The sequence below is a fragment of the Eschrichtius robustus genome, chromosome 19 (genome assembly GCF_028021215.1).
Source record: "Eschrichtius robustus isolate mEscRob2 chromosome 19, mEscRob2.pri, whole genome shotgun sequence".
NCBI classification, from domain to species: Eukaryota; Metazoa; Chordata; class Mammalia; order Artiodactyla; family Eschrichtiidae; genus Eschrichtius; species Eschrichtius robustus.
Window position 1 is genome coordinate 59139917 of NC_090842.1, and position 27473 is coordinate 59167389.

The 27473-nt window shown below is 41.5% G+C and overlaps 1 protein-coding gene and 1 pseudogene across 3 annotated transcripts; both read left to right on the forward strand.

The window, feature by feature from the left end:
• The first annotated feature begins 2775 nt into the window (after window positions 1-2775).
• Window positions 2776-18085, forward strand: ZNF233 (zinc finger protein 233). 3 transcript variants are annotated; one of them, XM_068528093.1, is made up of 5 exons: window positions 2776-2830; window positions 10691-10752; window positions 13586-13712; window positions 14251-14346; window positions 15664-18085. In XM_068528093.1, exons 2-5 carry the CDS (start codon window positions 10738-10740, stop codon window positions 17535-17537), a joined length of 2112 nt encoding a protein of 703 aa, XP_068384194.1. In that variant the 5' UTR covers window positions 2776-2830; window positions 10691-10737; the 3' UTR covers window positions 17538-18085. The 3 variants fall into 3 exon arrangements, with proteins under 3 accessions (XP_068384194.1, XP_068384195.1, XP_068384193.1); XM_068528094.1 differs by having other exon boundaries at window positions 2794-2830; window positions 10691-11008; XM_068528092.1 differs by having other exon boundaries at window positions 2794-2830; window positions 10691-11008; window positions 13586-13708.
• Window positions 18086-25663: 7578 nt separating this feature from the next.
• LOC137753107 (recombining binding protein suppressor of hairless-like) lies at window positions 25664-27200 on the forward strand (annotated as a pseudogene).
• Window positions 27201-27473: the final 273 nt, after the last annotated feature.

The following is a 27473-nucleotide window of genomic DNA, read 5'->3' on the forward strand; positions in this document are numbered from 1 at the left end:
TTCCTGTAGCCAAGAATTTGTAATATGATTGCTTTATTTCGTATGATATATTGGATTAAAATTAAGGAATAGATCCCCAGAGATGAACCTTTGATCTTCAGAAGTAAATACGTATCTGCCACAGATGTATATAAAGGAATGTTCATTGCATTATTGTTTATAATAGCAAACAGAGAAATAATCAGTTGGGTTGCCAAAGTATTTTATGATTTACTTATCCAGTGCAAATTGTTGCTATGGATGTTGGAAGATGTCCAGAATACATTAACCTGGAAAAACACAAAGCATGGGATTTTTGTGTGATCTCATTAAAAAAGAAAAAAAAAAGTATTTATTTTTACTTATCTGTAAATGATGGGATTTTGCTTGACATAAATTTTTACATTTCTTTAAACTTCTTGTTTTGAAATAATTTAAAACTTTCCAAATATTGTAAAAATTATATAAAATCTCTCATGTACCCTGTACTCAGATTCACCAGTTAACATGTTTGGGTCATTATTCTCTTAATGTATGTGAACGTGTATATATGCACACACATACTGACATATGCTTTTTTTTTTAACCATGAGTATGTTCCAGACCTCTTAGCCTTTGCATCTGAATACTTAAGTAATACTGTAAGAACAAGGGTATTTACTTACATATCTACAGCACAAGTATAGCATTCAGGAAAATTGAATATTGATACATAACGTCTAACCTCCAGACCTTATTCAAATTTTAGCAGTTGTCTCTCTCTCTCTCCCTCTCCCCCTCCTCCCTCCCTCTCTCTTTCCTATTTCTTTATTTTTTTGGTAGGTGACAGAATTAAAATCAACTTATCAACAAATCTTCAAAGAAAGGTCTATATTTGCCTTCCACATAATTTGATTATTCACCATATGACTATCCAGTTGTTCCTATACCAGTTACTGAACATTTCCCTTATTCCCCACTACTTTGCAGTGCCACTTTTGAAGAAAATCAGTAATCTATATATGATTAGATGGATGTCTTGACTCTCAATTCCCTTTGATTGGTCTACTTTTCAATAATTTTACCAATACCACACTGCTTCAGTTACCATAGCTTTGCAACGAGTCTTGATATTTGATAGAAAACATTTTCTCATCTTGCTCTCTTTTTAGGTGTCTTGGCAGCTTCCAGTTAGGGTAATAGGAGACACAAACAGAACCACCCATGAAGTATGCTTTCCAAAAAAAAATAAACCTGAATCAAATTGAACCTCTAATTCTAACCACTGGTACACAGGAAATACATATGGAGAAATATTTGTGACAACATGAATAAAACTGCAGGGCATATGCTAAATGAAATAAGAGAAAAATAATGCATGTTATCAGTTATATGTGGAATCTAAGGGGAAAAAAAGGTCAAACTTAGAAACATTTAGTGTGATGGTGGTGGTTGCCTGGGGAATGGGGAGAGGTTGGTTATAAAAAGGGTACAAACTTTCAGCTTTAAGATGAATAAGGTCTGAGGATCTAATCTATGGTGACTACAGTTGATAATGCAGTATTGTATAGTTTAAATTTGCTAAGAGAGTAGATATTAAAGGTTCTCACTCCTCTCTCCCCAAAAGAGTTAGCTATGTGAAGTGATGAATGTGTTAATTAATTCACTTGTGGGAGTCCTTTCACAATGTATATGTATATCAATTCATCACATATACTTTAAATATATTACAATTTTGTCAATTATACCTCATAAAGCTGAAAAAAGTTGAATTTGTTACCCTTATCTGAGCAGGATACCCCACTTCCGCACCTACTTTTTAAATAATCGTGGCTCATTGATTTAGACCATCCTGAAGAAAAATAAAACATTCTATTGTATTTACTTATTTTCCTATTGTATTTATGGTGATTTTATTTATTACGGTAATTTTACAAATTGAAGGTTTGTGGCAAACCTGTGTCAAGTCTACTGGTGCCATTTTTCCAACAGCATTATTTTTATATTAAGTTGTGTACATTATTGTTTAACATAATGTAATTGCACACTTAGATTACATTATAGTGTAAACATAACTTACATGCAGTGGGAAACTGAAAAATTCATACAACTCAGTTTATTTCGATATTTGCTTTATTGCAATGGTCTGGAATCTAACACCAAATATCTCCGAGGTATGCCTGTATTCTAGACTTTTCTTTTTCAAAGTACAGTATTTCCTTCACTTCTTGCTAATGCATCTTCTTTCGTTTGCCGGAAAACTCCAGATTTCAAAATGAGCAATTAAAACCAACAAAAGTGGGAAAGTCGTTATTTATTTTGTGGCTTGATCAAAGGTTACTTTTCCTTCTCGTGAGTCTTTAGCATCTTGGAATGAATAGCTCATGCCAGGTAAACATTGTCAGGGGTCTACATGCATCCAGGCACAAGGAGAGTAAAGAAGGCAATAAACCGAGTTTGAGATCCTCTCCTCGCCTTTCTTTGCTATACAGCCACATTTACTTTTCAGTCGCACTTATTAGTAATGTAATTAAAACAACAACAACAAAAAAAACCCCTCCAGAATAGAAGGAAGGAAGGAAAAGAAAAAGATCAAGCAGTAATAGCGCCTCCAAACTGACCGAACTGAACCGGCTTATATTTAAAAACAAAACAAAGCAAACAAAAAAAAAAGTGGCATTACTTTGCCGAGGATTCTGGGGAGTGTAGTCCCGCAGGGCCGGGTAGTCAGAGCCACTTCCGCTCTCGAAGGGAGGAGGTGTAGCCCTTGTTCCGCTGAGGGATTCTGGGAAGTGTGGTCCAGGAGCGGCGTGTAGTTCGGGCCCTTCCGCTACAGGAGTGAGAGGCCGCGGTCATCAGTACCTGTTGGGAGGTGAGTCAGTGTCTAGAACCCGAGTCTCTTCCGAGCCTGCCTGGGCGTGGAATCCGCAGGTGCCACCCTCGCCCTGGGGAATGGAAGCCGTGGAGAGCAGGGGCGACGGTTTTCGTCACCTCGGTGTTTGGGGCGGTTCGCGCGTACCCGAGTTGTAGGCGGGCAGGGGTCGCGATCTCCGGGTTTGAGAGTCTCCGGGCGCTCGGTTTCCCTCGCCTCCCCTACTTTCTGCACGCTCTGCGGTCTCTTCGGGATGTACTCTTCGTAGAGTTATTTCACTTTTCCATTTCTCGTCTGCAAAGTGGAGTTAATAGTAGTGCCTCCCTAGTAAGCATGTGGTGAGATTTACGTGATGTGAAAATGCTTAGAACCGGTCGCTGGCACCTGCGAAAAGGCGGTCGGTCGTTCTCAGTCTTATTTCTTTCGAGAAGCGCTCAGTCCTTGAAAGCCTCTCTGAGCCCGCGGTGGGTTCTGAGCTCCAGCTGCAGAGCCACTGGCTCTTCTCTGACCCCTGCGGGAAGAGGGGTTTTTCGTGGATTCCTAATAACCCCACGACCTTTTTTAAAGGAAGGAATGGGTCTTACCCCCAGCTGGTGCCTGGGGATGTCCGCTGTGATTTATCCTGGACCTGAGACACGATTATGATATCTTTCCTTTCCCGGCCCTGATTTCTCAAAGAGGTTGCAGAGAGGAGGGAATGACCCATGACTCCTGGCAACATTGTCCCAAAGTGAGAGAATTTATCGTGCTGTGTCATTTCTACTCTCAGTTGGGCAACAGATTTCCTTCATTCATTAGCAGATTTTTACTCCTGGGCAAATGTCGAATGTTTATAGAATAAATGGGAGGTTGGATGAGACGTGTTGATGAATGAGTAATAATAATTTGTTAACATAGTGAATGCCAGGTACTCTTCTACAGCCTTTATATGCATTAATTAGCTTAATCTTCATAACAAAGATGTGGTTATTATCTGTATTTTACAGATGAGAACATTGATAGGTGAAGAATTTAAGTAATTTTCTCAAAGTCAAACAACAGAGAAGAGACAGAACTGGGAATTTGAACCCAGGCAGCCTGCGTTCTTGACCTTTAAGCCATACTCTTGAAACTGAGCGGGACACTCTGGGGCCTTCCTGGGGACAGACCTCCCCTACCCACCGTGTGTCCCTCACCTCTTGTTTATAAAAAAGCTTTAGTCTCCTAGGCCTTCCCTGAGTTCCAAAGAGCAAATTTAGTCAGATAAGCGAGAAAACGCAGAAACAAAGGAAAACAGTCAAGCAAGACAAAAATAATAGTTTAGCCGTAAAACAAAGTCAGGGAGGACCTTTAGTTCCTCCTCAAGAGCTAGAGATAATATCTTGAGCCACATCCTTGAGTTGTTTTGCGGATACTAAACCCCCCACCAGGTGGAGGAAGTTAACTGCATGCTGACCACCAGCAGGTAGAGCCCAGATGTGTTGGAACCAGGTTGATGATTGAGATTCCCGAAACAGCACCCTGTTACCTCACCATCAGCCAGTCAGAGAATTGTGCATGAGCTGATCACACACCTGTGACCCCCCTCCCTCACACTGTCTTTAAAAACCCTTCACTGAAATCTATCAGAGAGTTTGGGTCTTTTGAACGTGAGCTGCCTTTTCTCCTTGCTTGGCATCGTGCAGTAAATGCTGTACTTTCCTTCACCACCACCTGGTGTCAGTAGACTGGCTTTGCTGCGTGTCGGTTGGGTAACACTCTCCTTCAGCCCTAACGTGGTAAATAACCCCTGTGAATGAAGGAGGGAGGGTCGTTTGGTAATAATTTAGGACCTTAGGGGACCTGAAGGCTGTGCTCATTTAATTAATTTCTTTTTTAAAAATTTTATTTATTTATTTATTTATGGCTGTGTTGGGTCTTTGTTGCTGTGTGCAGACTTTCCCTAGTTGCAGCGAGCAGGGGCTACTCTTTGTTGTGGTGCGCGGGCTTCTCACTGCAGTGGCTTCTCTTGTTGCGGAGCACAGGCTCTAGGCGCACGGGCTTCAGTAGTTGTGGCACGTGGGCTCAGTAGTTGTGGCTCGCGGGCTCTAGAGCGCAGGCTCAGTAGTTGTGGCTCATGGGCCTAGTTGCTCCGTGGCATGTGGGATCTTCCCGGACCAGGGCTCGAACCTGTGTCTCCTGCATTGGCAGACGGATTCTTAACCACTGCACCACCAGGGAAGTCCTAATTAATTTCTTGTAATTTTATATGATGTCACATTCATGTTCTGATTATAGAAGTAATTTGTGCTCTTCATAGAAAATACGAGAAATAGATGAAGAAAGCCAATAATTATCCGTAATTAACCAGAATGTAGAGATAACTATAACATGTTAATGTATTTCTCTTTAGTTATTTCTTTGTATATATATCTTTCTATGCTTCTCAAAAATTTTATTATACTTGTAGTACTTTTATATTTGGTAACTTGTAATTATGAACATTTTCTAGCACAAACATACAGGAAATAATATAATGAATTCTCACATAGCCATCAACCCTTGTCAACCTTCAACTGTTGTATACCATTTGTCAATCTTACATAATCCACCCTCCTTTTTTTTTGCTTGAGTATTTTAATAAAAAAATCCAGACCTTGAGTGAAGACGATTTATACTAGATTATCATAAATATATAGAGGTCAAGAGAGAGAGAGGACATTAACAGTTCCAAAGTTTTCACATAGTAACTAGGAGAATGGTGGCTAGTGAGAAAGCTAGGGGGCCCCCTGAAAGAGTTGCAGTTAAAGAAGGTTATGGATTTTGTTTCTCATTTGGAATTTAATTTGCTCATGGTTTCCAATCGGTCTTGATTCCTGTGTTTTGGGGACTGTGTTGTATTCTTTCCAGTGTGCCCAGCACCGTGACAAGGTTTACAGAGAGAAGTTATTCAGTTAAGTGTTTGTGGCTGGTACAGGTGTTCAGTTGGTAGATGGCTACAGGGGCCTGCAGCTCTGAGAGATGGTTTTTTGAATTCCTGAAAATGGATTAAGTGACAAAACAATAAAAACGATCCACGTAGGTATTACTTCTCCTTTATCTCACTCACTCTTGGCTATACTCAGAAGCCACAGCTTTTCAGAGTATTTACAAGTTGATATACAGTTATTGGTAATGCTTTTCATGTCCTAAAACAAATTTACTTAGAACAAACCAGGAGTAATGCACCATTTCTGTATTCATCACCAAGTCATAACAATAACCTGGTGGAGTTTATTGGGAGCTTATTACGACTCAGGCAGAGTTTCCAGTGCTTTTCATGTATTAACTCATTTATTCCTCAAAACATCCCTGTTATTATCCCCATGTTATTACAAATGAGGCACAAGAGGATAATTGATCTGCACAACGTCACTCACCCAGGAACTATAGCACTAGAATTGAAACCGTCCTTCCTAAAATAACACCTACCCATCTCTCTCCATCCCCGTTTTCCCTGCCATATTTTTCTTAGCAGTGTCTACCACTGGCTTGCACATTATATACTTATCTGTTGGTTGGCTTATTACCTATCCTCTACTATAATATCAGCTTCATGACAGCAGGGATTTTATCCACTGCTGTATCTTTAATATATAGAATTGTGCCTGGTACATGCTAGATAATCAGTAAGTATTTGTTGAATGAATGAATGAGTGAAAGATCCTGGTGAATAGTAATGAAGTGCTCAGCTAATATAGTACAGGATGTATCTTTATCAACTACTCATTCAGTCATTCACCTTTTTTTTTTTGGCTGCCCCTCGTGGCAGACAGAATCTTAGTTCCCTGACCAGGGATCGAACTCGCGCCTCCTGTAATGGAAGCACGGAGTCCTAACCCCTGGACCACCAGGGAAGTCCCCTCAGTCATTCACCTTTTTTTGTTTGTTTAAACAAATCTGTGTTGAGTGCCTGCTTCATGCCATGAACTGTTCTAGGCACTGGAGAAAGAGACTAAAACAATGCGGCCTACACTGCAAAAACGTGGATTGATATAAGCAAGATGAATAACTAAAATGTACATTAGGGACTTTCCTGTCGGTCCAGTGGTTAAGACTCTGTGCTTCTGCTGCAGGGAGCCCAGGTTCGATCCCTGGTCGGGGAACTAAGATCCCACATGCTGCGAGGCATGGACCAAAAAAAAAACAAAAAAATAAGATGTACATTAATAAGATAGAGAGGGATGACCCTAATAAAAGGGCAGTGAACTGGAGAAGAAGGGAAGCGGTGGAGCAGGGGATTTAAAGTATATAAAGCATGTCCATGGAAGAACTCTGAGGACAATGACATTTGAGTAAATACCTGATCATGTTGAGTGAATGAATGTTTTTAAATCAATCAATCAGTCAATCAATAGGGGTTGCCTTATCCAGAGCCCATAATTATTCCTTTTATCAATATTTTACTTTTTATTTATTTATTTGGCTGCGCTGGGTCTTAGTTGCGGCACATGGGATCTAGTTCCCTGACCAGGGATCGAACCTGGGCCCCCTGCATTGGGAGCACAGAGTCTTAACCGCTGGACCACCAGGAAAGTCTGTGAGTATTTTACTTTTAAGGATGACCTTAGTGTTGCTTGAGCAAAACCAGTGATTAGGACTCTGCGCTTCCACTTGCACGGGGCACGGGTTCAATCCCTGGTGGGGAACTAAGATCCTGCAAGGTGTGCGGCATGGCCAAAAAAAAAAAAAAGAAACCCAGAGGAAAAAATTGGAAGATACAATTCATCCTCTCCTCCTCCCAATCAGGAACAGCCACAGAATTTTACAGCTCAGAGGAACCTCTGAGATGGACCAGTCTGATCCTTGCCCGACAAAGTGTGTCTTCAGTCATCCTTTGATTCCATGTGTTTTGAGCACTCATTATATTCTAGGCGCTGGGATTAAAAAAGTGTGTTAATCATCTCAGAAGCAAAACAGATGCTTCACCGCTCACCATCCTCTCAACCTCCCCCAGGCGATAGAAGACTTCTGGGGACTGGGATTTGAAGGGTGAGAGGCGAGCAGAGCTGAGCCAGGCACCCCAGACCCCACTTGCTTTCTTCTCCTAAATACGGTGAAATGTCAGGTCTGCTTGCAAAACCGTGTTGCTGAGCAGAGCAGAGCAGGAGAGTGCAGCAAGTATAGGGCCAGCGCGAGCGAGTTGGGGGTTATGAATGATCTGTCTTCCAAGCTTTGGGGAGCGGATACATTGGTCTTATCCCTACAGGAGTGCTTCTGCCTAAAGCAGCAGGACCCACGAACATGAGGCGCTATCATGCATTTAACACTTATTTGCATGTATTCACGGAAACCTCTTGTCACCCCTATGAGCTCGATATTCTCCTTATCCCCGTTGTATAGATGTGGAAATAGACGCAAAGAGCTGTCAGAAGAGTGCTCAGCAGGTCACTTTCAGCAGAGTGTGTACCTTCCAACTCCCCTTTCTCTCCTCCCCAAGGACACCCCTCCGATCTCTTCTGTGTGTTTGTGATTAGAGACACAGTGACTGGATGAAGAGCACAGGCTCCGGAGTCAGAGTTGGATTTCAGGTTAGTCAGGTCTCACCAGCTCTGTGATTATCAGTAACTTAATCTCATGAATCCTCAGCTTCCTCATCCATTAAATGGGAGCATACCCATTAAATGGGAGCATACCATCACTTACTGAGAGCTTGTATTATGTGCCAGGCACTGAGCCAAGGCCTTTTCTTCCCCCTATTTTTTAACTTGAGATGTAATTCACATATCATAAGAGTCACCCTTTAGTATACTAAAGTCTGCTTTAGTCACCCTTAAAGTATACAACTCACTGGTTTTTAGGATATTCACAAGGTTGTACAGCCATCACCACCGGCTAATTGCAGAACATTTTCCTCATCCCCAAAAGAAACCCCGTGCCCCTGAGCTGTCACTTCTCACTTGCTGCCCTCCCAGCCCCTGGCAGCCACTAATTTACTCTCTGTCTGGATGGACTTGCCTATTCGGGGCTATTGGACTTGCTCACTTAATCCCCAAAGCACCCTTATAAATTAGGATCTGTTATGGCCACTACAGTATTGTTCATTGAGACATTCTGTCGGACTTTTAAAATGAAAAAATAAAACTAGCAGTCATATTTTAAAATAGTTTTTCTTTACTACAGTCAGCATGGCAGAGGGGGATGTGCCATTGAGACTCTTCTGGCTGCATGAAGAAAATTCGCAAGTATTTATACCTTTTACAAAACCAGATACTGGTATCAATGAACCATCATTACAGGGCCAGAAATTATTAAGTAATATAGCCAATCAGAACTATGGACTTGTCAGAGATAAAGGTGAATTTCTTAAGACAAAGCATTGTACAGTCTCTGAAATCTGGATGTTAAAAAAGACCCCTTGGGGCTTCCCTGGTGGCACAATGGTTAAGAATCCGCCTGCCAATGCAGGGGACACGGGTTCAAGCCCTGGTCCGGGAAGATCCCACATGCCGCGGAGCAACTAAGCCCAGGTGCCACAACTACTGAGCCTGTGCTCTAGAGCCTGCGAGCCACAACTACTGAGCCCGTGTACCACAACTACTGAAACCTGCGTACCTAGAGCCCGTGCTCCCCAACAAGAGAAGCCACTGCAATGAGAAGCCCGCACACCACAACGAAGACCCAACGCAGCCAAAAATAAATAAATAAAATAAATTTTTAAAAAAAGACCCCTTTATTGGAAATGATGGCAAAGGACATTTGCAAGAGCAGTTTTATGATGTATAACATTTACCTGCTTTTCTGAAGTGGAATCAGTTATAAGTTTCCATCTCTTCACACGTTTGACTCGCACATTTGAGCAATCCTGTAAGGAAGAACTGTTCTCATTTTGCAGGTGACAGATTTGAGGCAGAGGGAGGTTAATTAACTTAAGCAGCGTTAGTAGCTCTGTAAGAACAATTCAGTCTTCCTCCTGTGTCCCTCTCTATTCTCACACTCCTAGCACCTTCACAACATTTCTGGCACCAGATGTGGGTGGGTTTTTCCCCACGCCAAGCAATTCTACTTTACCAGCTGGGTGCCCTACAACTTAGCTCAATTCGGACACTCTTTTCCTGGAGATAGCTTCAGATCCCACAGGTTAAGGGCTCAGTCCCACGAGATCACCCTCCCCCACCTCAGATGCTGTTTGCAAGTAGAAGGCCCCCAGGTTACCCACAACTTCTGTCTCACTTGGCTGCAAATCAGAGGTTTGCAAGACTCTTCCACTTTGGAGTCAGTTATTTGCTGGTGCGGCTCACAGAACTCAGAGAAACGCGTAACATTTGCTAGTTTGTTAAAGGATATGATAAAGGATATGACATAAGGCGAATCCCATACTTTTGGGATTTTATGGAGGCTTCCTCACTTGGGCATGATGAACTCTTAGCTCCATTTCCAGCCCCTCTCCCCTCCCTGGACAGTAGGGGGTGCGGCTGAACATTCCAAGCCATCAAGCTTTGGTCTTTCTGCTGACCAGTCCCCATCCAGGAGCCCCCCAAGAGTCACCTCATTAGAACAAAAGCCACTCCTAGCATCCAGGAAATTACAAGGATTTCAGGAGCCCCGTGTCAGGAGCTGGGGGCGGAAACCAGTATATTACGTCACAGTAGCAGTACCAGGATTGACCCCAGACCTGTTGGCCCCAGAGTGCACTCTCATACCAGTACATTCCACTGCCTTTCATTTCCCCTGATACCCAGGGCAAGAATGATGACCCTGAACCCTGGGAGCCACCACAAGGGACTCTTGTGTGAGCCTCACTGCTTAGACTTGAGCAGATTGTTCACTGCACAGGAGCCCCTGGCTGGGGGGCTGGTGATTCACACAGAGCCACCACTTGGGCTTGGACCTACGTCTCATGGCTTCCTTCTCTTTTGCCAGTTGTGTCTTCCCAGGACTCTGCCCTTCCCCAGAAGGGGCTGGAGAAAATGACCAAGTTCCAGGTGAGTTGAGTTTTATCTCTTAAAATTACATCTCTTTTCTCAAAGATTAGACACATCCTTTTTCTCTCCCATGGGAAGGATAAGGGAAGAAAACATGTGTTCGTTATATGCCAGGTACTTGCCTTTTTGTTTTTTTTCTTTTTGGCCGTGCCATGCGTGGCTTGCGAGATCTTAGTTCCCTGACCAAGGATCGAACCCGAGCCCACTGCAGTAAAAATGCTGAGTTCTAACCACTGGACCACCAGGGAATTCCCAGGTACTTGCTTTTTTATTGGTTCTAGTTTTTATTTTTGGTTTTGGTTTGTTTTATTTTATCATTTTCATTTCGCAAATAAGAGTACAGAAATCCATAGATATCAAGAAATTTAAAAAACCCAAACTACTACACTGCTTGTAAATCAGTTATACTTAATATAATTATAATCACAGTATATGTATAATTTTCAATTTTATTTTTTCACTTAATGTTAACACTTGAGTTTTTATGACTCAGCATTCTTCTATGTATTGTCTGAGAAGGGTTCTATTTTTTGTCTAACATTTTAGAAGCTACAGTTAAGCATACAGACTGCTGTACCTCTGAATAAGTTTTGCTTTGATTCATAACACTTTTGCATAGGGCTTTTAAAAATGGAATATAATTTACTTACAAAAATTACAGGTCAATGACAGTTGTATACCCCATTTTGCAAGTTGTATAATTGCATTAGCCCACTACACAAAACAAGAAATAGAACATTTACATTACCTACATTACCCCAAAAAGTTCTCTCCTGTCTCTTTCAAGATAGTTCCTTACCCCTGGGAGGCATCTACTGTTCTGATCTGTCATCATATCACTAGATTTACTTGTTTTCAAATTAAATATAATCAGTGAAATCATAGTGTATGTACTCTTGTGTCTGGCTTCTTTCACCCTGCATAAAGTTTTTGAGATTCATCTGTGCTGTTGCAGGTGTCAATAATTCATTCCTTTTTATTATATTCCATTTTATGAATATATCAGTTTGCTTATCCTTTTGAAGGACCTTTGAGTTGTTTGCAGCTTTTGATTGTTAATGCATAAAGCTCCCATGAGCATTCTGCGCAGGTCTTGAGGACATATGTTTTCATATCTCTTGGGTAAACATCTAGAAGTGGTAGGTGAATATAAACTGTTTTCCACAGTGCTTGTACCATTTAACAACTCATCAATGGTGCATGAAAGTTCCAGTTTGTTCTACCTCTTTGCCGTCATTTGGTGTTGTAGATCTTTTTTATTTTAGCCATTCTAATGAAATGACATCTCACCATGACTGTAATTTGTATTTCCCTCGTGATACATAACGTTGAATACTTTTTCATGGGTTTTTGCAATTGACATATCCTTTATGAAAAGTTTGTTAAAGTCATTTGCCCATTTAAAAATGTGGCTTCTACTTTTTATCATTGAGGGGTTCTTTATGTTTTGTGAGTTCAAGTCCTTTGTTAGATATATGTACTGTAATTTTTCCCCATTCTGTGATTTGTCAATTTGTTTTCTTAATTGTGTCTTTTAAAATCATTTTTGAGGTGAAATTTACATGTAATATACATATAATAAATGTATTTGATCAATTTTGACAAATATACATACCCACGTGACCACTGCCACAATCTAGATGTAGACCATTTCCATCACCAAAAAGGTTACCTGGTGCCCCAGTTAATCCCAATCCCACATCCCTGGCTGTAGGCAATAACTGATTTACTTTATGTCACTACAGATCAGATTCATCGTTTCTTGAGTTTCACCTTAATGGACTTATACAGTATATGCTCTTTTTGTGTCTGACTTCATTTGTTCATCAGAATGTTTTTGAATACAGGTCAACAGTTTGTTCCTTTTTATTGCTGCATAGTATTTCATTGTATGGATATACCATAATTTGGTCATTCATTCACCTCTTGATGGACATTTTTTATTGTGGTAAAATATACATAACAGGGACTTCCCTGGCGGTCCAGTGAGTAAGACTCCACGCTCCCAATGCAGGGGGCCCGGGTTCAATCCCTGGTCGGGGAACCAGATCCTGCCTGCATGCCGCAACTAAGAGCCTGCATGCCACAACTAAAGATCCCGTGTGCCACAACTAAGACCCAGTGCAGCCAAAGATAAAATAATTTCAAAATATATTTATACATAACATAAAATTTACCATTCAAACTATTTTTAAATGTACAGTTCAGTGGTATTAAGTACATTCACACTGTTGTGCAACCATCACCACCACACATCTCCAGAACTTTTTTCATCTTCTCAAAGTGAAATTTCATACCCATTAAACAGTAATTCCCTATCCCCCCACACCCCCCAATCTCTTGCAAACATCACTTTACTTCCTGTCTCTATATATTTGACTACTCTGGGTATCTCATATAAGTGGAATCATACACATAATCCTTTTGTGACTGGCTGGCTTCGCTTAGCATAATGTCTTCAAGTTTCATCCATCTGATCAGGATTTTAAAGCAACTATCATTAGGGAATTCCCCAGCGGTCCAGTGGTTAGGACTCCGCACTTCCACTGCAGGGGGCACAGGTTCCATCCCTGGTCAGGGAACTAAGATCCCACATCCTGCATGCCGCGAGGCACGGCCAAAAAAAAAAAAGTCAATGATCATAAATATATTTCAATATTTAGCATGTGGCATTGACATGCAGGATGGAGAAGAGGAAACTACATAAGGTAGACTCAAGGTCCCCAGGATCTAGAACAACTTCCCACCCACCCTCTCCACCCACTAAGTGCCGTCCCTCTCCCAGTGGCCACTGATCATAAGATTGAGGCTGTGTGTGTGCTTGATGTCGTAGGAGCCAGTGTCCTTCAAGGACGTGGCTGTGACCTTCACCAAGGAGGAGCTGGGGCTGCTGGACTCCACCCAGAGGAAGCTGTACCGAGACGTGATGCTGGAGAACTTCCGGAACCTGCTCTCAGTGGGTGAGGACGGGCACCCTGTGACTCAGTGTCAACCCTCAGGAGTGCCTTGGTTTCAAACATTTAAGACTTGGGGCTCTTGAAATGCTTCCCTGAATCTGGGGGCCTGAATTTCCTTATCCCAGTGGGACATCTCGTCTCTACCTTGTCTATTTTCTCAAACTGTAGTTGCGACATCTTAGTGGGGTTTTAAAGTCAATTAGCAAATTGCGTCATTATTTCATTTAATGAAATAGGACGGAATAGCATAGCTTCTTGTCAGGAACTGCATATAGTACAACAGAAATTGTGAGTTAAAGACAGGAAAGGAGATGTGATAAAAGTAGATAGTGGTTAGGATCGAGTCATTCGATCCCTCGATTCGGTGATGTACATCTGTGTATTTGTCTACCAGATCACAGCATAAGAGGTATTTATTACAACAGGTCACGATCAGAATTTGGAAAAATACTACTTACAGTGCATGAAGATTGTAGCATTGGAATTAAAAATTTTGCCTTTAGTGTACTCACCTTACACATGTGCCATTTCTTTTTCACAGGATATCAACCCTTCAAATTAGATATGATACTACAGCTGGGGAGAAAAGAGAAGCTCTGGTTGATGGAGCCAGAAACCCAAGGAGCTGGGTGTTCAGGTGAGAACCATGCAGGTCTGAGTCCTTGCAGCTCACAGAGAATGGTGCTAAGTGGATCTCACTGTCCACTCCTCCTGCAGACAGCTCATGAGTGGAGAATATATCAGTATGATGATAGGATTACTTCAGAACACTGTTAACCTTCTGATGAATGTCTAATCTAATTTTAATTTCTATGGTACTTGTATTAGCCATCAATTGCTGTATAACAAATTGCTCTTAAACTTGGCAGCTTAGAACTACAGGCATTATAGTTTCTGTGAGTCAGGAATCTGGGGGCAGCTTAGCAGGGTAATTCTGGCTCATGGTCTCATAAGATCTCAAGGAGTCTGCATGAGCTGCAATCCTCTGAGGGCTTGATGAGCCTCAAGGGATGTGCTTCCAAGATGGGCTCATTCACAGGGTTGTTGACAGGAGGCCTCAGTTCTTTGCCAAACAGGCCTCTCCCTGGGGCTGCCTGAATGTCCTCAAAATGTGGCAGCTGGTTTCCCCAAGCTGGTTACACCCAAGGGAGTAGAAGGCAGAAATCACAGTGTCTTTTATGACATAACCTTGGAAGTGACATACCATCCCGTCTGCCATATCCTGTTGGCTTCGCAGGCCAATCCTGAAAGGTTGTGGAGGGGACTTCAATAGGGTGTGGATACCTCCTGGGGACTGTCTTGGATGCTGGCTACCACAGCAACTTTTGGTATTTGCAGATTCATATCTACAAAACCTGGAAGATAATATTAGCCATTCAGGCTTATCAGAAAATTCAGCCAAATTAAGTGGCAATAATTATCATAGGATTTTTTACTCCCATAGGATGTGTCAGTTAAGGGAATAAGTTTTCTAGTTTTTATTCCCAGTTATAATGTTCACCAGTTGAATATTATATATTAGGACATCATTGAAATAAAGAGGAATTCTCTCAAGTCTAGCTTATGTATTAACATGTGCATTTAATGGCTAAATTAAGGAAATAAAGTTATCATCTCATGGGTTCATTATCAGGACAGAGGAGATGTTTCCCTTTGCAAATCTTTTCTTTTCACTTTTGCTGAGCATGTCCCCTGCTCTGTAGCACTGTGTTTCTAATTTTGACCTCATACATAAGTCTCGGTATATTAGTTCTAAATGAGTCTCATTAACGCATAGTGAATAGGAGGCTACTTATCAGCTCTTTGTTTCCGAAAGCATGAAAAAACTAAGACAGAGTCCAGCTGAACTCTCCACTGGTTGAATAGGGTTTCCCAGCACGGTCGACCTGTGAAATATTTTTTTGTCCCTGAACTTGTCCTCACTTTCATCTCTGAATTCTCTTTATCCTTCCAGGACTCGGGAACCAAAATGAGATAGAGACTCTTCAAGAAGCAGGATTAAGACAGCTTTTACATGAAGGCCTTATGTGCTGGCAGATATGGGAACAGTTTACAAGTAAATTAACCAGAACTCAGGACTCAGTAATAAATCTGCAAGGCAAGAAGTTGCCAAAACAAGATGATTCTTCCTGTGAGACGTGGTCAGGAGAATCTACTCAGGTTCCTGAAGATGAGAACTATGTAGGAAAGCTTCAAGGGGAGAGTTCCACAAGTATCAAAAATCAGGAGTCTCCAACTCAGACCTCCTGGGATTTCTGGAGGAAAATGTATCTGAGAGAGTCACAGAATTATCAGAGTAGGTGTCAGCAAATTGACATAAAAGATAAACTGTGTCAGCGTGATCACTGTGTCATGAGAAGGATCTCTCATCACCATGGCAATCAGGAAGTACATAAAAGGGAGAAGGCTTGTGGCCACAATAATCATGGAAAAGACTTTGTGAAGAACACATCCCAGCATAGCATCATCCACTCAGGAGAGCAGACCTCTGATGAGACTGAAAAAGGTGTTAGCCTTGGCTATGATATTGAACTTCATCAGCAGTTGCGTGTAGGAGAGAAGCCCCACGTGTGTAGTGAGTGTGGGAAAGGCACCACGTATAACTCAGTGTTTCACATTCATTACAGTGTTCACAGAGGAGGGAAATGCAGTGGGAATGTTGAGTGTGGGGTGGACTTGGGTCAGAGCTCACATCCACAGACCCATCAGAGAGCCAACCCAGGGGAGAAACCCTACAGATGTGGGGTGTGTGCTTCTGAGAACTTCAATCAGAACTCCTCCCTTCCCACTCATGAGCCCATTCACCTGGGGGAGAATCTGTGTAGGGGTGGCAGGTGTGGGAAGGGCTCCAGTCATAGCTTAGACCTCAACAGTCACTGTGTAGACAACACTGGCGAGAAATCCTGGAAATGTGAGCTGTGTGGTAAAGGCTTCAATCAGACATCACAAATTCAAGCCCATCAGACAGCCTACCCTCAAGACAAAACGTCCAAATGGAAGGTATGTGACAGGATATTCAGTCAGAGCTCTGGTCCTCTTCAGAGAGTTCACACTGGAGAGAAACCATATAAATGCGAGGTATGTGGGAAAGACTTCAGTAAGGCCTCCAACCTTCAAGCCCATCAGAGAATCCACACTGGTGAGAAACCCTACAAATGTGATGTGTGTGATAAGAACTTCAGCCGGAATTCCCATCTTCAGGCCCATCAGAGAGTCCACACGGGAGAGAAGCCCTACAGATGTGACACATGTGGGAAGGACTTCAGTCAGATTTCCCATCTTCAGGCCCATCAGAGAGTCCACACAGGAGAGAAGCCCTACAGATGTGACACATGTGGGAAAGGCTTCAGTCAGAGCTCACATCTTCAAGACCACCAGCGGGTCCACACCGGAGAGAAACCCTACACGTGTGATGTGTGTGGGAAGGGTTTCAGTTGGAGCTCCCATCTTCAAGCCCATCAGAGAGTCCATACAGGGGAGAAACCCTACAAGTGTGAAGAATGTGGGAAAGGCTTCATCTGGAACTCGTACCTTCACGTTCATCAGAGGATCCACACGGGAGAGAAACCCTATAAGTGTGGCACGTGTGGGAAGAGCTTCAGTCAGACCTCCCATCTTCAAGCCCATCGGAGGGTCCATACAGGAGAGAAACCCTACACATGTTTTGACTGTGGTAAGGGCTTTAGCAAGAGTTCATGTCTTCAGGTTCATCAGAGAGTCCATAGTAGTGATCAATCCAGTACACGCAGTGAGTGTGACAAAAGTGTTCTTCAGAATTTAGACTTCTCATTTTCATCAGAAAACCCCCACAGCAGGGGCTATTTATAAAATGTTTTATTTTAAGCATTCAGGAGGGAGCTGTTTTTTTTTTTACAGTCATCCAAATTCCATTGGAGGAGACCTGTTTGTTGTGTGAGTATGGCCAATGTGTCCAGCAGAGCCCAAAATGTCACAATTCTCAAGAGAATGCACAGCAGAGAAACCTTGTAAGGATGTTGCAGTAGGTTTCAGTCAGAACCTTTACATTCAGTAGAATCTACACAGGGGAGAAGCTTTAAAAATGAGAAGTACCGTCAGGACTTTAGGAAAAGTATAATGATGGACATGACAAAATCCATGTCCACTAGAATGTAAGCTTCATGGGGGCAGGAAGTCTGTTTACTGCTTGTATGACCGTGACCTGGAACCAGTGCCAAGCAGAGCAGGTGCCCTGGACTTTGTCTCACTTGAAGGAGAGGAATAGGACAAACATCTGAAGATGTTAGTGAGCTCAATCCCAAGTAGTCACGATAAATTGTACTAGGAAAAGGATTCTTGGAAGAAGCCTTAAAAATTAATTCAAGGAAATGATAATTTAATAAAAATATGTTAAATCATGCAGTCTACAATTTGAGTGTTAGATTTTTGCCATTGGCTCCTGTCCTGCTCAGCTTCACTTTTCAAGCAGTAATGGGCTCGATTTTTTATCACATCATTTAAGACTTTCTCTGGACAGTGTACCATCAGTTGTGTATAGTGTAAGTTTCACTATCTTTCTTTTGTTGGGTCTTTGGTGACAGGAACAGACTGAATGGAAAAAGAGAAACTTCGTTTTCATTCCATAAAGCTTCCTGGCAAGGGGTCTACAAAGAAGGGGGAACATATTATAATATGCATTTTGGATGTTGAACTAAGCTGTTAAGGCACAGAGCATTTTGGACAGCACCCCATGCTTCTCAGATGCTTCTGTATTTTTCAAGTTTGCTTGGTTGAACGGTTTACTCAGGTGTATATTTACTGGAGGTAGTGGACAGTTTCCCACAGCTGTTTTGCTTTGATTTTTTGGAGTATAGCTAATTTGCAATGTTGTGGTGTTAGTTTCAACTGCACAGCAAAGTAATTCATATATATATATATTCTTTTTCAGATTTTTTTCCATTATAGGTTATTACAGAATATTGAGTAGAGTTCCCTGTGCTATACTGTAGGACCTTGTTGTTCCCACATTTTTTTTTTTCTTCCTGACCTTACCTTCCAGGACACTGGTTACTTAAGTTCTATGGTATCTCAAGTTTCATGTTACCATCAGAAATCCAGGGCCAACACCAGACACTGGGGTGTGCTACCGGAGCTCATGGTTGTTTATAACCATTAGGATGTTCTCAGTTGTAAGAAATAGAAAACCCAACTTAAACTAGCTGAGACAAAAAGGAGGACTATGTAATTACTTCAAAATCCTTTTCAGATAATCCCAACATATAAATTGTCTTGGTATTGATGTCTGTTGATTGTTTTTTCTCATTCAAGTTCTGATTGTTCTGGTTTTTGGTATGATGGGTGATTTTTTTTTTTTTATAGTACCCTGGATATTTGGGGTACGATGTTGCAAGACTTTGGATCCCATTTGATCTTTTTTGGCAGGAAGTCACCTGTTTAGGTGTAGTACACAGGTCCAAATGGGAATGGAAGTTCACCTTCCCTCTGGGCCCTTTTAACACTGTGTGTGTGGGAGCGGGGGGGCTGGTGGGGGGGTGGCAGAGGGCCAACTGCCTCTACCTCCTTGCTGCTGAAAGTTCAGCTGTCCCCGTTTAGCCTAGTGGGGGGCATTAGAGCACTGCCTAGGACTGCCTCACCTCTGTGGGTGGTGGGAGTGAGGTGGGGATGTGGGGAGTGGGAATTCAGCTCTCCATTCAGCCCCAGTGACCTAGTATTATGGGCTCTTCTGTCATAATTGCCTTCTCCTTTTCCAGAAGGAGGATAGTTCAGTAAATTCCAGGAAGTAATATTTCCTTTCCTGGTTAAACATCTTGTCCATTCTCAGAAGGGATATGACTCTTACAAAGAGAGCTTAACATCCGTTGAGGGATACTTCAAGATCACCATTCCTACTATATTGAAGCCTCAGTGAGGTAAGTGATATTATTCCCATTGTACCATCAGGAAGGGTTAAACCATTGCCCTAGTTCACACAAGTAGCAGTATTGGTAAAATTCAGGCTTTAAAAATTCAAGATTTTAATTCTTAATTATGAAAAACATCCAAAATAGTCAAAAAGAGAAAATACAATAGACCCCATATATTCATCACCCAAATTTAACAATGGTCAAGATTTTGCCACATTTGCTTAATCTATCCCTTTTTCCTTTTTATCTTACATGCTGAAATAATTGAAAGCAAATCCCTGATGGCATCTCTTACACCTATAGGCATCTCTTAAATATAGACTATTTTTTACAAAATCAGAAAGCTATTATCACACCAAACATAATTAACAGTCACATTTCTATGATTGCTTCAAGTTTTCACTTAGCTACAGATTAAATAAACTCTTTCTTTCTTCTTTCCTTTCTTTCTTTCTTTCTTTCTTTTGTACTGTCTCTAATTTTGGTATCAGGATAATATTGACTTCTATTTTCTGTAAGAGATTGTGTGTAATTGGTGCTGATGCTTCTTCAAATGTTTAGTAGGATTCTCCAGTGAAACTATCTGGGCTTAGAGATTTCTTTTTTTGGAAGTTTTAAAATTATGGATTACATTTCTTCAATAGTTATAGGACTATTGAGATTATTTCATATTGGGTGAATTTGGGTAGTTTGGTTTTCAAAGAGTTGGTCTATTTCTCTTAAGTTGTTGAATTTACCTGGATAGAGTTGTTCATAGAAGTCCTTTATTAAGTTTTTATTGGCTGCAACATCTGTAATTATATCCCCCATTTTATCCTTGATATTGGTAATGTCTTTGTCTTGCTAGAAGCTTATCAATTTTATGGATCTTTTCAAAGAATCGGCTTTCTGTTTCATTGATTTTCCTTTATTTTTCTGTTTTTAATTGAACTTATTTCTGCTCTTTATTATTTCCTTTCTTGTGCTTATTTTGATTTATTTTGCTCTTTTCCTAGTTATCTGAGTGGGATTTTGACTATTGTTTTGAGACCTTTCCTCTTTACTAAGGTAAATATTTAGTGGCATGAATTTCCCTTTCAGCACCCCTAGATTTTAATATGTTGTATTTTTATTTTCATTCCATTTCCAAATGTTTGGAGAGTTTTCTGTTTTGTTTCTTAGTTTAATTTCTAGTTTGATTCCATTATGATCAGAGAACATAGTTGGTATGATTTTGATCAGCTCATATATTCCCAGACATCAATTTGTTCTCTCAGGGAGAAAACAGTATAAATGTGGTAAGGGCTTTGGAAGAGAGTCATCTCTTACAGCCATCATTGAGTTCACATGGGAATAATAGTTTTACAGGTATAGTGTGCATGGTAGGAGATTTGGCTTTAGGTCACTTATTTGTGTTTCAGGGGTATAGGAAAGAAATTCTAAACAAGTGAGGAATGTGGAGAGGGATTTGACCAGAACTCCCATCGTGTCCACTAGAGGGTGAACATTGGAGGGAAATCCTAAAATGCGGTAAGACTGGAAAGTGCTTCTTCCAGTTCAGTTCAAGTGATATTCCTCAATTCCACTTAGTTTTCACTCAAGAGGGAGGACTTACTGTGAATAGTAGTGGAAAGAGCTTCAGAGAGAGCAAATACCTTCATATTCACTGGAGTCCATAAGGAGGAGAAGCCCTACAAGTGCTATGAGTGTGGAAAGGATTTTGCATATAGCTGAGTTTTCGCACTCATCTGAGTGTTCTCTCGGGATAAATCCTGTAAATATAATGAATGTGATAAGAATGAAAACAGCCATGAATGGGATGAGTGGAGTGAGGGCTTATTTGGAGTTCAGATCTTCGTGTCCATCTCAGAACCCACATGAGAGAGAAGCTTCCATACATAGGAAAAAGATATTAAAGATTTCATTTGAAACTCATCTTATTCATCAGAGGCATGAGGAAAAGAAAACCATATACATATGAAGAGTTTATTATTTTGAATAATAGTTCAGACCTTCTTACTCATCAGAGTCTGCAGAAGAGGACAAGAAATTCTATACATATGGTCAGTACTTGACCTGTCAGTGTTCAATAGAGAACCAGATGACACTCTGTATATTCTAGGCATGAACGCTTTTTTGGGGGGGGGGGTAATATTTTTTTTTTTTCCCTGCCGCACGGCATGCTAGATCTTAGTTCCCCAACCAGGGATCAAACCCGTGCCCCCTGCAGTGGAAGCGCAGAACCCTAACCACTGGGCCACCAGGGAATTCCCATGGAGTAATAATTCTTATTGGAGTATAGTGGACTTACAACGTTGTGTTAGTTTCTGCAGGCATGAATGCTTTTAATACAGGCAATAAGAGGCACGCACACGTTTGGAAGAGCTAAGGGAACGTTGATCAGGGAAGCCAACACCAGCCTGCAGCACCAAACTGGGTTCTCAAGAGCTTTCTAAGAAGCTGCTGCCAATCTCAGGAATCTCGGTCTACAGCAGCAACATGAGTGATACTCAAGGGATTTCTCTGAAGCTGCTGAAGATGTGGAAAGCCCCATAAGCTATCTCAGTCTATAGTATCAATATGGGTGATACATATTTTTAAGTATTAAAAGCTTTATTTATGATTGGAATCATTCAACAAAAAAGGAAAAGCAAATGCGCCTGAAAAAGGAACTAAGCTGTTGTCTAGAATAGCCTCAGTAGCTAAGCTGCCTTTGCACCTGGCTGGCATGACAGCTGTGGCTCAGCATACACAGCAGTTGCACTCACAGCAACATCAATATGGATGATTCTTTTTTTTTTTGGCCGCACCACGAGGCTTGTGGGATATTAGCTCTCCGACCAGGGATTGAACCTGGGCCCTCAACAGTGAAAGCACAGACTCCTAACCACTGAACCACCAGGGAATTCCCTGGATGATTCTTAAGAAGCTCACTTGGATGCTTGGAAGCTCATGCCTGTCCACAATTCCTCCTGCAATTGCCTCCGGAGAATAATGCCTTTTCTTCCTATGCTTCCTAAGTCTCATGTGAGTGCCTTTTCAATGGCCAACTATAACCAAGAAACATCTGGGGAAGGGGATTCTGAGCTATGCTCTTCCTGTTTTCTCTTTTAATACAGGTGCCCTTAACAGATTCAGTCGTAAAAAGAAGTGATGATGTCATGTGACCAACAGACAATATAGCACAGTGTTGTAGGGGCCTCATTTGCACCTCAAGTCTTAGTAAACAGCATGCACACTTATTTATGTCCAATCCATGTAGGTCGTGCTACAGGAAGGGCTACAGTTAGCACTCCACTCTTGGAAGACATCAGTTTTCCTACACTGTTGATGGACTCTATTGGTATCATGCATGGCAAGGATTCCAGAGATACCTCTGGTCTCCCCAGTCATTAAACATCTATGCAGAACAAAATCCATAAATGTGATGGTTGTAGCCATGGCTATCGTCAATGCTCAAACTGCTATCGTACCTTCTACACAGGAAGAAAATTGTAATTGGGGTGAGTCTTCAGATTTATTAAAAAGACCGTATTAGAAAAATAACGTAATGTTCTTTTTCTAATGTCAGGTCATACAAGTTATCAGAGAGTGTATTCATAAAATAAATAAAATGTGGTGAGAACTTTAATCAATGTGTAGGCCCTTAAATTCATTAGTCTCCACCACATGAGAGAAAGTTTATCGAAGTGATGTTTTAAGAGTATCACAGAAACACTGCTATATGGTCAACACACTGTTTTCTCTTTATGGGCACACAAGAAGACTACGTTCACATCCTCCAATATGGATTGGAGCCATATGATTGAATTCTGGCCAATGGAGTGAGGACAAAAATTATGTGCACCACTTCCTGGCATTGCCCATAAAAATATTCCAAGTGACTCCTTCCTCTTCCACAGTGATCTCTAGCCATGAATTATGGGTGCCACCTGTTCCATATTATGTAGCTACAAGATGAAGGACTGCCTGACCTCTGTTAGACATCACTTGAGTGAGAAATCTTTTTTGCACTAAGCCACTGAGATTTCAGGGATTATCTGAAGTATTAAGATAAGTCTATCCTAACCAGTACAAAAGTCTTAGTAGCAGCTAATTTCATAATTACACAGGAAGGTAACTCTACAATCCCCCCCTTAAATTTTTGAAACAATTATTTTCAAACTTACATAAAAGTTACAAGTACAGTAACAAAGGATTTTCCTTCCCTGAATTCTGAGACTAGCATGATGCCCCATCACCCCTGGATACTTCTGTGTATATTATTACAAATATGGATATTTTTGTACACAATCATTTTATAACAACCAAAATCAGGAGATTAATATTTGTACATTACTACCATCTAATCCATATATTCCATTCACATTTCGTCAATTGCCTCAACAATGTCCTTTATAGCAAAATTATCCAATCTAGGATCACACAATGCATTTAGTCATCATAGCACCTTAGGCTCCTTCAGTATGGAATAGTTTCTCAGACTTCCATGAGCTTGACACTTTAGAAGGTTACATGCTAGTTATTTTTGTTCTTGTGTAGAACATCCCTTAATTTGGACTTGTCTGATATTTCCTCGTGATTAGATTCAGCTTATGCATCTTTGGCCAGAATATCACAAAAGTGATGATGTGCTTTTTTGGCATACAGTTTTATTTATCCCATTTGTGGTGATGTTAATTTTGATTACTGGACCCATATGATGTCTGCTAGACCTTTCACTGTAAAGTTACTAGTTTTTTCCATTATAATCAGGAAGTAGTGTGTGGAGTGGTACTTTGAGTTCATGAAAATATCTGCTTTTCATTAAACTCTCATTAACTGATTTATTAATATAATCTAGACTCCTGGATTTCTAATCTATTCAGTGTGTTATGATCAGTTTCTGTCACTTGTTTTGATCCTTAAATTAACCCAGATTTGGCCATGGGAACACTTTAGGCTGGCTTCTGTGTCCTTTTGATTTGTCCCCATCATTCTTTAATCACCCCCTTACTTTCTGGCACAAGACATGTGAGGCTCACCTTGTACTTTCCCAGCCTGTTGATTTGCACCCTCAGGAGTCTCCTAGGTGAAATCTGAAACAGGAGCCCCAGACACAGAGGGCAGGGAGAGACCGAAGAAAGAGGCAGATCACTTCAGGTTGGGAGGTGGCAGGTTTAATAAGGGAACTCACATACAAGGCTTGTGTTTGGTGACTGCAAGACAAATAGGTCTCTGCACCCGCCTGCCAGAATCTTAAAAGTTTATATAGAGGCCGTAACTGGGTTCAGTCATATATTCAATCCAGATGGTCTTAACAACATCTTACTGTCTCAAGGCTGTGTCCTGGAGGCAGCTTCTAGTGGGGAGGGGGCAAGTGGACTGCATATTCCAAAGACAGGGGAGGGGGCAAGGAGCCTCCAATTGCCCAAGTCCAGCTCATGGGTCAACCAGTGGTCACATCCTCGAAATGACCTTCTCCAACTTAGCCCCTCCTTTTAACAAGGAGGCCTTCTTCCATGTAGTGGGGAATGGTGATTAGAGGCCAAAATATGGGTACTAGGTGTACTCATTACTGTAGAGTCACAGCTCCCGGGCTCTCTCATACCCAGAACTGGCAGGGGATGAGTGTGTGATTGTGTTTATACACATTTTTGTTTGTTTGTTTTTGGCCATGCTGTACAGCATGCAGGATCTTAGTTCCCCAACCAGGGGTCGAACCTGTGCCCCTTGCAGTGGAAGCAAGGAGTCTTAACCACTGGGCCGCCAGGGAAGTCCCAATACACATTTTTTTTTCTATATTTCTTCATACAGTTGACCCTTGAACTTGGGTTTGGACTGCATGGGTCCACTTACACGTGGATTTTTTTCAATAGTAAATAGCACAGGAGGGTTGGAGTTGTGGTGAGAGTTTGTGGAAGATGGCACCTGTTGTGACAGGTTCCTGGCTCACAGCTCCTAAAACCCATGGAATTTCCTGAGTGGTAAAGGTGTCTTTTGTTATGTTAATGAGTCATTGAAATTAAGAAACTATCATTCAAATGGAAGCATTATAGTTCTTCGGAACCATTATTATCTCAAAAGGAAAGGAGAATGATACAGGTACACTGGCTGAGGTGTTTTGAGGGGCATCGAAGTGTTCCAGCCTGTGGCTTACCTTAACATGTTCTTGAAGTACCATGACGTGGATTAAAAGAAAATTTGGTGAGCGGCCTCCATCTAAACGACTTACTAGGGAAGCTATGCGAAATTATTCAAAAGAGCGAGGGGATCAAACAGTACTTATTCTTCATGCAAAAGTTGCACAGAAGTCATATGGAAATGAAAAAAGGTTTTTTTGCCCTCCTCCTTATGTGTATCTTATGGGCAGTGGATGGAAGAAAAAAAAAAAAGAACAAATGGAACGCGATGGTTGTTCTGAACAAGAGTCTCAACCATGTGCATTTACTGGAATAGGAAATAGTGACCAAGAAATGCAGCAGCTGAACTTGGAAGGAAAGAACTATTGCACGGCCAAAACATTGTATATATCTGATTCAGACAAGAGGAAGCACTTCATGCTGTCTGTAAAGATGTTCTATGGCAATAGTGATGACTTTGGTGTGTTCCTCAGCAAGCGGATAAAAGTCATCTCCAAACCTTCCAAAAAGAAGCAGTCATTGAAAATGCTGACTTATACATTGCCTCAGGAACAAAGGTGGCTCTGTTTAATCGACTTTGATCCCAGACAGTTAGTACCAGATACTTGCATGTGGAAGGAGGTAATTTCCATGCCAGTTCTCAGCAGTGGGGAGCATTTTACATTCATCTCTCAGATGATGATGAATCAGAAGAAGAAGAATTCACAGACCGCGAGGGATACGTCCGTTATGGACAAACAGTCAAACTTGTGTGTTGAGTTACTGGCATGGCACTCCCAAGATTGATAATTAGGAAAGTTGATAAGCAGACCGCATTACTGGATGCAGATGTTCCTGTGTCACAGCTCCATAAATGTGCATTTTACCTTAAGGATACAGAAAGAATGTACTTGTGCCTTTCTCAAGAAAGAATAATTCAGTTTCAGGCCACTCCATGCCCCAAAGAACCAAATAAAGAGATGATAAATGATGGTGCTTCCTGGACAATCATTAGTACGGATAAGGCAGAGTATACAATTTACGAGGCGATGGGCCCTGTCCTTGCCCCAGTCATACCCATGCCTGTTGTAGACAGTCTTCAGTTGAATGGCGGTGGGGACGTAGCAATGCTTGAACTTACAGGACAGAATTTCACTCCAAATTTACGAGTGTGGTTTGGGGATGTAGAAGCTGAAACTATGTACAGATGTGGAGAGAGTATGCTCTGTGCTGTCCCAGACATTTCTGCATTCCGAGAAGGCTGGAGAGGGGTCCGGCAGCCAGTCCAGGTTCCAGTGACTTTGGTCCGTAATGATGAAATCATTTATTCCACCAACACCCCAGAACCGGGGCCCTACACCCCAGAACTGGTGCCACGGCCACATTGCAGTGAGGCGGGAGCAATCCTTTGAGCCAACTCCAGCCAAGTGCCCCCTAATGAGTCAAACACAAACAGCGAGGGGAATTATACAAATGTCAGCACAAATTCAACCAATGTCACATCATCTACAGCAACAGTTGTGTCCTAACTACCGTCTTTTTGCTAGGACGTACACTGACTTGAGTGCAGCAAAATGTTGACAAAAGAAAGAAAGAAAAAAATGAACAATCTTTTGTGGTTTCTTGGGAAAACTTTTCATACTCGGTGATACTATTCAAAAAGCCCATTACCTGCAAGAGCTGATTTGAAGTGCAGAAGCCACAGTAAAACAAACAAAAAAAACCATCAAAATGTACAAACTTTTGGAAATTGATTTTTTTCAGCTGTTATTTTTGTTTGGTTGGTTTGTGTTTGGTTTTGT

Bases quoted from the DNA above. Each gene is read 5' to 3' on its own strand.
- ZNF233 (XM_068528092.1), top strand. From the start codon at position 10,969: ATGCTGAGTTCTAACCACTGGACCACCAGGGAATTCCCAG. The intron at 11,009-13,585 runs GTACTTGCTTTT...TTGATGTCGTAG, and splicing joins GACCACCAGGGAATTCCCAG to GAGCCAGTGTCCTTCAAGGA. The intron at 14,347-15,663 runs GTGAGAACCATG...TTATCCTTCCAG, and splicing joins CCAAGGAGCTGGGTGTTCAG to GACTCGGGAACCAAAATGAG.